Source organism: Ipomoea nil, unplaced genomic scaffold, assembly GCF_001879475.1.
Source record: "Ipomoea nil cultivar Tokyo-kokei standard unplaced genomic scaffold, Asagao_1.1 scaffold3100, whole genome shotgun sequence".
NCBI classification, from domain to species: Eukaryota; Viridiplantae; Streptophyta; class Magnoliopsida; order Solanales; family Convolvulaceae; genus Ipomoea; species Ipomoea nil.
In genome coordinates, this window is record NW_017619528.1 from 3,130,924 (window position 1) to 3,146,599 (window position 15,676).

Genomic DNA, 15,676 nt, shown 5'->3' on the forward strand with positions numbered 1-15,676 from the left:
TTTTAATGGCGGAGGGTGGGGAGACTAGTGAGCGAAGGGAAACCCAAAATCCAGATGTTAGGTTCATGGTGGACGCGATGAGGGGAGAATTTGACAGGTTAAATAGATGGTTTGAGGAGATGGATGGTATAATGGTTGAGATGGAGAGAAACCAGAGGGGGGAAAGGATACAAGATGAAAATAGAGGGAGAAATGGGGTGCAATTTAGGGAACAGAACAGAGAAAGGGAGAGAAATAGAAGACAAAATGAGAGGGAACAAATGAGTAATAGTAGTGGAGAGGAGAGTGAAGAAATAGATGAGAATAGAGAATTTAGAAGGGAAAGAAACAGAAGGGGTAGAAATCGGTGGGTAGAAGTGGATGATGACATGAGGGATGTTCGGCCAATGATCCCTAAGTTTCAAGGGAAAAATGACCCGGAAGCTTATCTAGATTGGGAAAGTAGGGTGGTGAGGTCATTTGAATGTCATAGGTATTCAGAGAGGAAGAAGTTAAGACTGGTAGTCCTAGAGTTCACAGACTATGCTTCTAGCTGGTGGGATAAGATTATAGCTGAGAGAAGGAAGTATGGAGAGGATCCTATAGAGTCTTGGAGGGAGTTGAGAATTTTAATTAGGAGGCGATTTGTACCAAGTTGGTACCAACGTGAAATGTATCAACGACTTGAATATCTTTTGCAGGGTGCTAGAAGTGTTGCTGACTACAATCAAGAGATGGAGAAGCTCATGATCAGGCTTAACATAGATGAAAAGACCGAGAGGTCCATGGCCCGATTCCTTAGAGACAATGCCAGCTCCGTTCTACTAGAGACGTGAAAAAGCCCGAGGACCAAACGAGAACGCAAGGTTTCCAAACTTCGTCTCCAGCCCGAGGATCACATCATCTTTGGTATCAAAGCCAGGTTGGCTTATTCACGTCTTAGAGGTTACAAATCACAACCTAATTTATATATTTTTCTTACCGTCTATCCTCTATTCAATTGCTGCCAGTTTTCTTCCTTTTGTGTTATCTTTTTAGCTACCAAAACTAGTCCCAAAAGCAAAGTGCATAATTTTTTCGTGATCCTTAATGAGTCTACTGTCTCTAAATTAAATTTCATCAATTAATTCCTTGCCATATAGCCCCAATTGATTGATCAATACTCACTGCCGAAAATTTCCCAGATTTGCGCAGTTAGATTGAAAAATTCCAAAAAAATACTTATGTATCGTATTTTGTTCTGAATGTTTTTGTAAAAGTAGTACACACATAATACTTGAAAACCCGAAAATTTCAGTCCAAAACAATTTTTCAATTGTTCCCCGAAATTCTGTGAAGTCACACCCAGATTTTGTAACTTTCTGCCAAACTGTTTTGTTTTTGGTGTTCTTCATTTGTGCTAAATCTATTTTATCCTTTATTTTTGCATTCAAAAAAAAGGGAAAGAAAAACATAAGAAAAGAATCAAAAGAGGAAAGAAAAAATTCAAAAAAAAAATCAAAAAAATAAATATACCATTCTGTATGCTGAGAAGCTTGTTCACTTATTTGTTATTAGTTTGAGTATTGTACCAATTTTCTTTCAAGCCAAACACCCAATAACCTTTTATCATATCACCCACGCCTTGTGGAAGAAGTATTCCTTAGATTGTTGGAAAGTCCGTCAAGAACTCGTAGAAAAGGGTCTTGTTCTTTGCTATTTGTGTGTTTTTGTGAGACCATTAGTGTGTTTTATTTTAATACACGAGCGGTAAAAGAAGAGTGACTCACCCTAAAACTGAGAGTGTGTGAGGGAGTGAAGTAAGGGCCTTATTTATATTATATATATACATATTTTAATTTTGCTGTTTTAATGGCGGAGGGTGGGGAGACTAGTGAGCGAAGGGAAACCCAAAATCCAGATGTTAGGTTCATGGTGGACGCGATGAGGGGAGAATTTGACAGGTTAAATAGAAGGTTTGAGGAGATGGATGGTATAATGGTTGAGATGGAGAGAAACCAGAGGGGGGAAAGGATACAAGATGAAAATAGAGGGAGAAATGGGGTGCAATTTAGGGAACAGAACAGAGAAAGGGAGAGAAATAGAAGACAAAATGAGAGGGAACAAATGAGTAATAGTAGTGGAGAGGAGAGTGAAGAAATAGATGAGAATAGAGAATTTAGAAGGGAAAGAAACAGAAGGGGTAGAAATCGGTGGGTAGAAGTGGATGATGACATGAGGGATGTTCGGCCAATGATCCCTAAGTTTCAAGGGAAAAATGACCCGGAAGCTTATCTAGATTGGGAAAGTAGGGTGGTGAGGTCATTTGAATGTCATAGGTATTCAGAGAGGAAGAAGTTAAGACTGGTAGTCCTAGAGTTCACAGACTATGCTTCTAGCTGGTGGGATAAGATTATAGCTGAGAGAAGGAAGTATGGAGAGGATCCTATAGAGTCTTGGAGGGAGTTGAGAATTTTAATGAGGAGGCGATTTGTACCAAGTTGGTACCAACGTGAAATGTATCAACGACTTGAATATCTTTTGCAGGGTGCTAGAAGTGTTGCTGACTACAATCAAGAGATGGAGAAGCTCATGATCAGGTTTAACATAGATGAAAAGACCGAGAGGTCCATGGCCCGGTTCCTTAGAGGCTTGAATGCAGAAATTCGAGAAGAAGTTGATAGGCAACATTATGTGGAGTATGATGAGCTAGTACAAATAGCCATGAATGTGGAGCAGTCTTTGCAAAGAAAGAAAAACCGGTTCCACATGAGTTCTTCCTCTTGGAAGAGTAAGGAGGGTTCCAAGGAGAGATTCCAGTCAAGGAATGGCAATGGTAAACCCAAGGAGTCTAGAAACCAAAAAGGTAAGGACTTTGCTGAAGGAAACTCTAGGCCACGTAACATCAAGTGTTTCAAATGTCAAGGAAGAGGCCATATTGCAAAAGTTTGTCCAAACAAGGTAAATATGACAATCAAGAAAGGGAGGATTGTTACTGATTCCGAGCAAAGTGATTCCAAGGAGGAGATCGAAGAAGAATCTGATTCACGTGAGGAGGAACTACTTGAAACTGATAATGAAGAAGTTTTGGAGGGACCAGTTGAGGGAGATACCTTGATGGTAAGGCGCATGCTCAACATCCAAGCCACCGGGGATGAAAGTCAACGTGAAAACATCTTTCACTCAAGGTGTTTTGTTCATGGGAAGGTATGTAGTTTAATAATTGATGGCGGGAGCTATACTAATGTTGCTAGTACAAAAATGGTGGAGAAGCTAGGCTTGAGCACACAAATCCATCCTACACCATATGCGTTGCAGTGGTTAAACAAGGCGGGAGATATCAAGGTGAATCAACAAGTTTTGATTCCGATCAAGTTGGGACATTATGAAGATGAGATCCTTTGTGACATAGTGCCCATGGACGCTGCTCACATTCTTCTAGGGAGGCCGTGGCAGTTTGATATGAAGGTGTTCCATGATGGTTATTATAACAAGTACATGTTCGAGCACCGAGGCAAGAAGATCACCTTAACCCCAATGACTCCGCGACAAATTCACGATGACCTTCAGAAAATGAGGGAAAGAGAGAAAAATGAGAAAAGAATTGAAAAAAAAAATAGTGAACATAGTGTTGAAAAAGAGAGTGGAAGGAAAAGAGAGAAAAATAAAAGTGAGGACAAAGAAAAAACAAAGAAAAATTTCATTGGAAAAAAGAGAGATATTGAAAAAGCAATAAGAGCGGGGAGGCAAGTTTTTCTTTTGTTGTATAAAGGACCCAACGAGGGTACTACTAATCCTAGTCATTTGCCCGAGGCAATGACTTCTTTAATGCAGGAATTCAAGATGTTTGTCCGGAGGAACTTCCTGCCTGTTTACCACCGTTGAGGGGGATTGAACACCAAATTGACTTGGTGCCGGGAATGCCATTACCGAATAGGCCTGCCTACCGATGTAACCCGGAGGAGACTAAGGAAATCCAAAAGCAAGTTAATGAACTCTTGGCCAAAGGGCAAATCCGGGAAAGCCTAAGCCCGTGTGCCGTTCCTGTTTTGCTAGTACCCAAAAAAGATGGGTCATGGCGAATGTGCGTTGATTGTCGCGCAATTAACAAAATAACTGTCAAATATCGTTTCCCTATACCCCGTTTAGATGACATGCTTGATGAATTATTTGGTGCTTGTTATTTTTCTAAGATTGATTTGCGTTCTGGGTATCATCAAATAAGAATTAAGGAAGGGGACGAATGGAAAACAGCCTTCAAGACTAAACAGGGTCTATATGAATGGCTTGTTATGCCGTTCGGCCTGACTAACGCACCTAGTACCTTTATGAGACTCATGAACGAAGTTTTACGAGATTTCATTGGGAAAAGTGTTGTTGTTTATTTTGATGACATACTTATTTATAGCAAGAGTCTTAACGAGCATGTTAGACATCTTAGGGAAGTGTTTTCTTCTTTGAGGAAATATAAACTGTATGCTAATCTAAAAAAATGTGAGTTTTGCACTTCGTCGGTACATTTCCTTGGCTATATTGACAATGCCAACGGGATTGAGGCTGATAGTGCTAAAATTGAGGCTGTCCAGCAATGGCCTACACCGAAAACGGTTAGCGAGGTAAGAAGCTTTCACGGATTAGCGAGCTTTTATCGCCATTTTGTGAAAGATTTTAGCTCAATTGCTGCATCGCTAACTGAGGTGATTAAAAAGAACGTTGGCTTTGAGTGGGGTGAAAAGCAAGAGAATGCCTTTAATGAGTTAAAAGAAAGATTGTGTAAGGCACCTATTCTTGCTTTGCCTAATTTTGATGCTGTTTTTGAGATAGATTGTGATGCTTCCGGAGTAGGAATAGGGGCTGTACTAATCCAAGGGGGTAAGCCCGTAGCATACTTTAGCGAGAAGTTAAGTGGGGCTTCCCTAAATTATCCTACTTATGACAAAGAGTTCTTTGCTTTAGTGCGTGCTTTAGAGCATTGGGAGCATTACTTGCGTCCAAAAGAGTTTGTTATACATACTGACCATGAATCATTGAAGTATCTAAGAGGTCAGGGTAAACTTAATAAGCGACACGCGAAATGGGTTGAATTTATTGAGTCTTTTGCATATTCCATAAAATATAAACATGGGAAGGATAATGTTGTTACTGATGCTTTGTCTAGGAGATGTGCTTTACTCACGTCTCTACATGCTAGGGTTTTAGGCTTTGAGCATTTGAAAGAACTTTATAACTCTGACATTGATTTTGGAGCAAGTTTTAATGCATGTTTAGAGGGAAATTTTGGTGAGTACTCTTTGAATGACAGTTTTCTGTTCAGGAAAGGCAGGTTATGTATTCCTTCGTGTTCCATGAGACAGCTGCTTCTTAAAGAAGCTCATGGTGGTGGACTCATGGGTCATTTTGGGGTCTTGAAATCTCTCGAGATATTGAAGGACCATTTTTATTGGCCCAAAATGAAACGTGACGTGCATAGAGTCTGTGATAGTTGTGTTACCTGCAAACAGGCTAAGTCCAAGGTACAACCTCATGGGTTGTATACTCCTTTGCTTGTAGCCTCTCATCCATGGGAAGATCTGTCAATGGATTTTGTGTTGGGATTGCCGAGAACTGTTCGGGGACATGACTCCATTTTTGTTATTGTTGACAGGTTCTCAAAAATGGCGCATTTTATTCCATACCATAAGACTGACGATGCTAGTAATGCCGCCAATTTGTTTTTCAGGGAGATTGTTAGGCTTCATGGAATGCCTAAGTCTATTGTGTCCGGCAGGGATGTAAAATTTTTAAGTTATTTTTGGAAGACTCTATGGGGTAAATTGGGCACTAAGCTACTTTTTTCTACTACGTGTCATCCACAAACGGATGGGCAAACTGAAGTAGTGAATCGTACTTTAGTCACTTTGCTTAGAGTTTTAGTGAAGAAAAATCTTAAGTCTTGGGAAAGTCATATTCCACATGTTGAGTTTGCATATAATAGGCATATCCATTGCGCTACTGGATTTTCGCTTTTTGAGATCGTTTATGGATTTAATCCTATTACTCCATTAGACTTAACACCTCTTTCTGTTTCTGATTTTGAAAACATGGATGCTGCAAGGAAGGAAAAATGGGTGAAAGACATCCATGCGAAAGTGAGCTAAAATATAGCAAGACGGAATGAACAAGTGGCTCGACGAGTCAACAAAGGACGTCGGAAGGTTGTGTTCAACCCTGGAGATTGGGTTTGGTTGCATTTGAGGAAGAATCGATTTCCAGTTCAAAGGCGGAGCAAGCTGCTGCCACGAGGAGATGGGCCTTTTCATGTAGTCTCCCGGATTAACGATAACGCCTACAAGTTGGCCTTGCCAAGTGAGTATGGCGTCAGTACTTCTTTCAATGTTTCTGATCTTTCTCCGTTTAATGCAGACAAGGCAGATTCGTGGACGAATCCTTCAAAGGAGGGGGGAGATGTTGAGGACAACGATGATCCATACGAGTCCTAGTAGATGGTCCAATGACAAGGGCAAAGGCTAAACAATTACAAGATGCCGTTGGAGGGCTAATTAGCACTCAATGGGATATAGATCAATTTGATGAGGACAAGGAGCGGCCGGTTAATCTAATTGGGGTCCAGTTGGAGGGAAATTAATTGAATTGGCTTATGCTGATTACATGGATAGTAAATAAATTTATTGGACTATCCATTAGTATTCAAATAATGGGTAGCATATTATTTCTTTTATAATAAGTAGTCTAGTTATTTGTTTTTAGTTAGACTTTAGTGCTATGTTTGAATTCAAACTATCCATGTCCTAGTCTTTAGGCAAGAGGAATGCTAGGGAGCTATATATAACACTCCTAATCTCTTTGTGAAGGACACACATTAGATTTTGAGAAATAGCAAACAAGACCACTACTTGTGCGTTGCCTTGTTCTTGAGTTCTTCAAGACTTCCCGACTTATCAAGGACTATTTTTCTTCCTTGTGGCGTCTCTTTCTTTGTATCACCTTCAAACCAGGTGTGGGCGAATCCCAATCTTAGAAAACACCATAACCCTTCCCGCAACACAACCCAAATCCGTCTAACAGAACCACATCACAAACCAACCGAGACAATGCCAGCTCCGTTCTACTAGAGACGTGAAAAAGCCCGAGGACCAAACGAGAACGCAAGGTTTCCAAACTTTGTCTCCAGCCCGAGGATCACATCACACGCACCACAACTCAACAGGAATCAATCAAAGGATTGCAACGAAGGTATGAAACATACTCAATCAAGGAACGGGTCACAGCCCAACAACAACAACGATGAATAACACAAGTTATCATCAACCAAACGGAAGGTACAAACCACACACACTCTTGCATTAAGACAACAAACTAGCATGCTTATCAATGGGGAAACTCAAGATAGTTCCGAGGAACACACAAGACACCTTTTGGTCCAACGAAGCACGATGTTGAACACTTAGCACGAATCAAGACACCAAAGACCCTAAATGGATACCTACCATATAGTTCTAGACCTACGAAACATCAAGAAGACACTCAAATAGTTCCACAAAAGAACATCGGGAAGCCAAAAGATCAAACACCACGACAACTAAATCACGGGGAACAAATCCCAACATCACCACGACCATGTACCCGCGGGTGGACTCACGGGTAGTGCCCCACCCGTGGTCCCGCCCGCGGGAACAATATCCCACGAGGCTGTGTACCCGCGGGTAGGCCGGCGGGTGGTGCCCCGCCCGCCATTCCGCCCGCGGGAACATACCTGTTCCACAACAAATCCCTTCGGGGATTTTCTTCCCCAAACACAAATTCAAGTCCAAAACATGCCAAATCTAACCAAACACAACAAAATCACTTGAACCAAGGAAAATGCCAAGCAATGGCACAAAGGAACCCTAAACATAAGCTATAGATATGCAATTTCGCAAGATAAATGCATAAAACCCTCACATTTCATAGCAAAAATACATGTAGAATCCAAGAAATCACATATAGGTAAGCAAAATAGTTTTTGTAGAGCATGGGTTACCTCTTGAAGACCAAAAGAATTCTCTTACACCACAACAAGCTCTCCACTAGGCTCACTTCTCAAACCCACTTCAAGATCAAACCAAAAGATCATAAAGATCCTACCTTTAAGAAAAAGACAACTAAGATGGAACCAAAAAGACTAGACAAGCTTAGATCTTACCCTTCTAGATGCCCAAATAGGTGAAAGGTTGATTCTTGGAAGCAAAACTTGGAATCTTGACAAGGGTCTCAACTTGGCTTGGAGAATAAGCTACACTTCTATTCTAGAGAGAAGGTAGAGATATTTTTCTAGGAATTGTAAGGAATGAAATGAAGAAGTCTTCTAGGTTAGGATACAATACTAACTCTTGGTGAAAAGACAAGGCTACCCTTACTAACCCTTAGAAAGTGTAAGGAACAAGGGAACTCCTCTCTAAGCACAAGGTACAACACAACTTAAAGATTGACTAGTCAAATACTAGTCCTTGAGTATTAAAATTCAGTATTTTAGGAATCAATTCCTCAAAAGAATTAGAATTAATTACTCAATTAATTCATGGATTGGAGTGTGGATTTTTGGGGTGTCACATCCTCTCCCCCTTCAAAGAAGTTTCGTCCCCGAAACTTGGGTACAACGAATTAAAAGCGAATGGTAACAAGGAAACGAAATTGTGACAAGAAATCCAAGAATAGTCCTTTCGGTCAAAAACTCCAAATGTACTCACAAGGGATCCAAAGCAAAGAAGAACACATTACGAATTCAAGGATTGGTCAAGAGTTAAAAGAATGGATAGATTGAGCATCAAGAACTCTAACCTCAACTCAACAACCAAGAACTCAACAACTAACTCCAAACACCAACTAGCACACTAGCTAAACAACAAGGCAACAAGCAAAACAAGCAAACACAAAAAGCACACGACAACCTAACACCAAACTAACAACGGCTAAGAAAGAAACAACAAGAAAGAAGCGAACGGGGTTACCGCAACACAAACTAGAACTCCTCACTCTCCGACTCCTCGACCTCTTCGAACTCTTCCTCGTTTTCGTCTCTGTGGCTTGAACTGGCTTCAATCTGGTCCAGCCCTCACAAACGCAAAGCCCTCAGCGATCAAACTGTTCTGCTGACGAAGCAAAGAGAAGACGTCATGCTCTCTCTTGGTGCGAGCTTCCTTCCTTCTCCGGCTTTCCTCACTGTCTGATTCACTTACTTCAGCTTCGGCGGTCTCTTGTGCTCCTACTTCTTCTTCTTGATTCGCTTCCTCCTCAAATTCTTCATCACTGCCCAAACTCTGGACTGCGAGGCTCAACTTCCCGGCAAAACACCATGCTCGGCAGCTAACTCTACCCGTTCCACAGGTGCTTTCCTTGCAACCTCTTCAAGCGTGATGTACTCACTACTATCCAACTGAAACAGATTACGACTCCAGAGATTGTTGGTATCCAACACCATCTTTCCCACAGCCTTCAGGAGACAGCCATCCACACTAACACCTTTCTTAACCAAGATCCAACTCAGCACCATTCCATATGGCAAACTCTTCCGGTTGTGATCCCGGCAAAACACCATGTGTTGCATCATCAAAGCAGGCAGAATGAACTTAACCATATTCTTCAGACAGAAGGCAAAGGTCCATTCCAACTTACCCAACAAACTACTCTTGTTGTTATTAGGCAAGAAACAATCTAACACCAACATCACCAAGATCCTTTGTTCCGCAGACAACCACTTCCTTTCCGGCCTCGAAGCCTGAGTGAAACTACTCGTACGACCAAACAGATAGCTCATATAGTCACGGTACCCCATGGTATCCGTACTAATCCAAGAATGACCACTGTACTGAGCCACTCCGGTAGCAGACAAACTCAACAACTGAGCCAACCTCTTCTCATACAACACAACTTTCACACCTCTCACCTTAGAAGTGATCTCCAACTTATCGCCCTCCTTTGTCACAACCTTGTGACGATAAAACTCTTTCACCAAAATCGGGTATGTCTCGGCCCTTATGGCGAGAAACCCATCCAACAAACCTTGAAACTTAAGCAAATCCAACAAGGAACTTGAAAAAGATTCCGGATCAAAAGCTTTACCTTCAAGCACAAGGTAGTGGGCATCCACCCATTCCGCTTTCATAGCCAAACTTGACCTTCTAGGCATGGTAGGAGATGATCCAAAGCTCAACAAACAAAGCCCACAACTTCTTCTTCACACCCACACTCTCGCTGCACTCTCTCTCTCTCTCTCTCTCTCTCTCTCTCTTGCGCACTGCTCTCGGCGACACGGCACAGCAGATCGGTGACGGCGGCGGTGCGGCGAGGCTCCGGTGAACGGCGACGGCTACGGGTGACGGTTCGGTGGTGGCCGGCGACGGGTGGAAGGGATGCTACGGGTTGGGGATGGGATTAGGGTGGTTCACGGGTAGGGAGAAGGAAAAAAGAGAAGAGAATTTGGGAAAAGAAATTAGGGATTTGGGTGAGATTGGGGAAAAAGATGATTAAATTTGGGGATTTTGAACAAAGTGGGAATTTAAAGTTTAGGTGGAATTAAAATTGGTTAGGTTTCAAGAAAGGTAATTGGCTTAAGTGGTTTAGAGGTTGGGTTGACAAAGATTAGGCTCAGGTTCAAAACTCCAAGGTTATATTCAAACATTAGGCTTGGCTTTTAAGCTACACAACAAGAGGTTTTTGGTATGGATTTGCTATTTTCCTAATCAAAGAATACTTGGAAAAATTTTAGGAAATGCACAAGGGATTGTTGCAAGAGCAACCAAGTACAAGGGTGGAAGAATTGAGCTCCGCCCAAGATAACTAGGAGCACAAGATAACTCAAGGATAGATGGCTACCACAAGACAAGATTTAGAAGCCAACTAGAGAAAGCACTTAGCAAGAAAAGAGTCTATACTAAGCATCCAACGAAATAATAACAAGGAAAGCATGCCGAGGATTGCCAAACAAAGACAACTAAGAAACACAAGAGAGCACTCAAGGCAACAAAGGACACAGCACACTCGGGAAACAAGGATGGGCTCGAAAAAAAGGGTTACCTGCTAACTCTTCCTCCACCAGACCCTCCGACTCCGCCTGCGAACGCGCCATCATGAAGACCCTCCCAGACGGCCTAGCTCTGACAGCTCCGCGACCTGAACTCCCTCCTGGTGCTCCTCCGGCTCTCGGGGGTGGCGGCAGTGCTCTCTGACAGGCAAGCTGGGGACACTCCGCGACTCTATGACCAGCAACCCCACAACGAAAACACTTAAACGCCTGGCCATAGCAATCTTGGCCCGCGTGCACTTTCCCACACTTGCGACAACCAACAGACTTAGCTTGAACCTGGGGCTCCAACCTAGCTGGTCCTTGAGAAGAAGACGACACAACTCTAGCCGGAAAACTCGGTCGGGGTTTCTTGAAGATAGAAGAACCTCCACTCTCAACTCTCTTCCTGGCCAACTCTAACGAACCCCTCTGAAGCTTCTGAACAAGAAACAGATCCGCGGCACACAGATACGCATCCTTAAGGGAACTGGGCCTACTCATCGTCAACGCTTTTCGTGCCTCATAATTTAGACCGGCAACGAAACGCTCAACCTTGGCAAGCTCTGTAGGCACCAACATCCTTGCCAAGTGCGCCAGCTCTAAGAACTTCTTGTGGTACTCAACCACAGATAGAGGTCCTTGCTGCAGATGAAGGAACTCATCAAACATGGCGGCTCGCACATGCGCTGGGTAGAACCTTTCGCGCATTCTGTCCTTGAGCGCGGTCCAATCAAACCAAGGCTCTTCAAGGAAGGTCGGACCTTCGTGAACCCATCACAGATCAGCTTCTTGGCAGAAGTAGAACGTTGCCAGTTCTACTATCCTCTCTTTGGGACAGCCCACCACGGTGAAGATCTTATCCAACACCCGTAGCCACTCTTCAAGGACTACAGAGTCTTCCTCTCCAGCGAAGGATGGCGGCCGATGCCCTGACACCAAACGACCTACATCGCGATGCCCAGCAGGAGGCGGAGGCGGTACAGCTTGATTTTTGTTCAGCAAGGCTTCACTGAGCGACTGCATCGTCTGCGTCAGCTGATGGCGATTCTGAGAGAGCTGCTCGTTGGTTGGGGTCTCTGGGGTGTGAGCGCGAGGACGAGGAGGCATCGCAAACTTCTACAACAACAGCGAGACTACCAAAAAGAGCAAACAAGCAAGATAGAAAGCAACACACATCTCACCGCGCAACATAGAGTCCTAAGCCTAACACTTTGCTTCTTAAGGTCGCTTAGAGGTCTCAAAACACACTTAACCACTTAGAAAGTCTAGACTTAACTCTTCCTAGGCTCAAAACCTAGGCTCTGATACCAACTGTAACACCCCCCAAAAACAAGGCCCAATCGAAGCCCTAACACAAGCAGATTAACAACAAAACTAGCACAGCGGAAGATAAACGGAAACTGGATAAAAGAATTCCAAAAAGGGGTGTTATGTCACGTATACCACACTAGGTAACGCTAAGGCAACAATCTGAAAGTGTATAATACTATCCCAATACATCTATCTAAACAGTCTAAAAACATCGGCGCACAGGCCACAAAAACACAATGGTGCTAAGCTACCAGGCTCTAGACATCGCTCTCATCTAAACACCACCTGAAAGATACAAAGATAAACATTGGGATGACGCCCGGTCAGCGAATAATGCTGGTAACCCACCAATACCGTTAAGTATCATAAATAGGTAGATATAAGATATAAAAACCATTCTCGAAACAGAATACATATATATAAGTCAAAAGCCAAGATCAAAAGACAACACAAGGCTCACCACTCACAAGGATAACACCGGGAACACATCCCAACCACAAAGGTTAACCACACACAAGGATAAAGACTCACCCAATAGCAACACATGCCAAAACACCACAAGCCTCCGTGACTACACACGTCACGAGAGAAGATCACACAACGCCAGCTTTACAAGCCCTCGCAACACCACCCATCACGTGTTTGGTATGCCTTCCTTATGCCCTGTTCCAACCTTATGGTTACCCCCAACCTTGTTCCTTCTTTCCAACCATTACCTCTAGGACCCCTGTACTTCTTAGTCCAACCTTATTCCCCCGGGACCGTCGTCCCCCACCAACAAGATAAATGCATAAAACCCTCACATTTCATAGCAAAAACACAAGTAGAATCCAAGAAATCACATATAGGTAAGCAAAATAGTTTTTTTAGAGCATGGGTTACCTCTTGAAGACCAAAAGACTTCTCTTACACCACAACAAGCTCTCCACTAGGCTCACTTCTCAAACCCACTTCAAGATCAAACCAAAAAATCATAAAGATCCTACCTTTAAGAAAAAGACAACTAAGATGGAACCAAAAAGACTAGACAAGCTTAGATCTTACCCTTCTAGATGCCCAAATAGGTGAAAGGTTGATTCTTGGAAGCAAAACTTGGAATCTTGACAAGGGTCTCAACTTGGCTTGGAGAATAAGCTACACTTCTATTCTAGAGAGAATGTAGAGATATTTTTCTAGGAATTGTAAGGAATGAAATGAAGAAGTCTTCTAGGTTAGGATACAATACTAACTCTTGGTGAAAAGACAAGGCTACCCTTACTAACCCTTAGAAAGTGTAAGGAACAAGGGAACTCCTCTCTAAGAACAAGGTACAACACAACTTAAAGATTGACTAGTCAAATACTAGTCCTTGAGTATTAAAATTCAGGATTTTAGGAATCAATTCCTCAAAAGAGTTAGAATTAATTACTCAATTAATTCATGGATTGGAGTGTGGATTTTTGGGGTGTCACAAGAGAGTTGAGTCTTATGTTGGCTATTACTCTTGGTTTTACACTTATATATATGTATTTCGTTTCGAAAATGGTTTTACAACTTATACCTTAACCATGTATGTTATTTCACATGTATTGGTGGGTTACCTGCATTATTCGCTGACCGGGCGTCGTCCAATGTTTATTTTTGTTCTTTCAGGTGATGTCTAGGCGAGTGCGCTGTTTAGTGCCCGTAAGCATCGCTTTCCCCGTTAGTTTTATGGCCTTTGTGCCGATCTAGTGTAGACTTGTGGAACTCTGGGATAGTGTAACAATGAAGATTTGGCCGTAGCGTTCATTCTTGTTGATGAACGTGGCATAACACCCCTTGACTTGGATTGTATGTTTATCAAGTTATCTTTTAATCTTCCGCTGTGCTAGTTGTTTAGTTGTGTTATCTGCACATGTTAAGGCTTTTTATAGCATCTGTTTTGGGAGGGTATTACAGTTTGTATCAGAGCCTAGGTTTGAGCCTAGGAAGCCTAGGTTTAGGGTTTAGGGTTTAGGGTTTAGGGTTTAGGGTTTAGGGTTTAGAACATTTCGAAGCGGCAAAATAGAATATTGAACTACACTAAATCTCAAAAGACTCTACCAATCAAAGATGAGGAAGAAGTACAAGAATAGTATTAATGTATTCTTTAAGGCAAACAAAAATATCTAGTACCTTCTAAAAATCAAGTTGTTGGACTCAAATATCAAAGAAAATAATATATATACTAACATACGAAAAGAAAAGTAATAGTCGTTGCAGTTTTAATATAAAGGCTCAAAATGTGTTAAAAGTTAGAAGAACGTAACCCATTAATAACCAGAAATATATTACAAAGTCTGAATATATCTCTTAAACACAATTATTGGCATCTCCTAGACATCATAAAACGAGTACCAACAAAAAAGTTCAAATGGAACAAATTTATCTATGTTAAGGTACAAATAATCTATCTTCATTCACATGAAACCTTCAAAAATAGAAACTTCGCTATTATTTATCCGATTAAAATCGGACAACCCATGGCGACCCAATCACCACAAATACGCATTCTTCATCACCGCTTTGAAAGTATACCAACCGAGAATCAAACCCAGGTATATACCGTAGCAAGGAACTATTTTACCACTAGACCACTAGTACTTCTTAAAACATCATAAGAGGCTAAGTTTCAAGGTCAAAAGAGAACGTCTGATTAACAATAGTAGAACATTTAGAAGAGGCAAAATAGAATATGTGAACTACACTAAATCTCAAAAGACTCTACCAATCAAAGATGAGGAAGAAGTACAAGGAAAATATTAATGTATTCTTAAAGGCAAACAAAAATATCTAGTACCTTCTAAAACTCAAGTTGTTGGACTCAACTATCAAAGAAAATAATATATATACTAACATATGAAAATAAAAGTAATAGTAGTTGCAGTTCTGATATAAAGGCTCAAAATGAGTTAAGGTTAGAAGAACGTAACGCATTAATAACCAGAAATATATTACAAAGTCTGAATATATCTCTTAAACACAATTATTACCTTCTCCTAGACATCATAAAACGAATACCAACAAAAAAAATTCAAAAGAAGAAAATTTATCTATGGTAAGGTATAAATAATCTATCTTCATTCACATGAAACCCTCAAAAATAAAAACTCAGAGATGGCGATGTTATTCATCCAGTTAAGATCGGACAACCCATGGCGACCCAATCATCACAAGTAAGCATTCTTCATCACCGTTTTGAAAGTGCACCAGCCTGGAATCGAACCCGGGTCTATTCCGTGGCAGGGTACTATTGTAACACCCCTCTAAAACAAGCTAAAACAACAGTCTTAACACATGCAGATAACGCAACAAAACACAGGCACAGCGGAAGATAACAAGGTAATTGGATAAAAGCAAATCCAT

At 41.7% G+C, this 15,676-nt stretch overlaps 1 protein-coding gene across 1 annotated transcript; it reads left to right on the forward strand.

The window, feature by feature from the left end:
- The first annotated feature begins 1,830 nt into the window (after positions 1-1,830).
- Positions 1,831-4,182, forward strand: LOC109166519 (RNA-binding protein 25-like). The gene is made up of 3 exons (XM_019315462.1): positions 1,831-3,472; positions 3,793-4,042; positions 4,152-4,182. The coding sequence occupies exons 1-3, from the start codon at positions 1,831-1,833 to the stop codon at positions 4,180-4,182; spliced, it is 1,923 nt and encodes a 640-aa protein (XP_019171007.1).
- Positions 4,183-15,676: the final 11,494 nt, after the last annotated feature.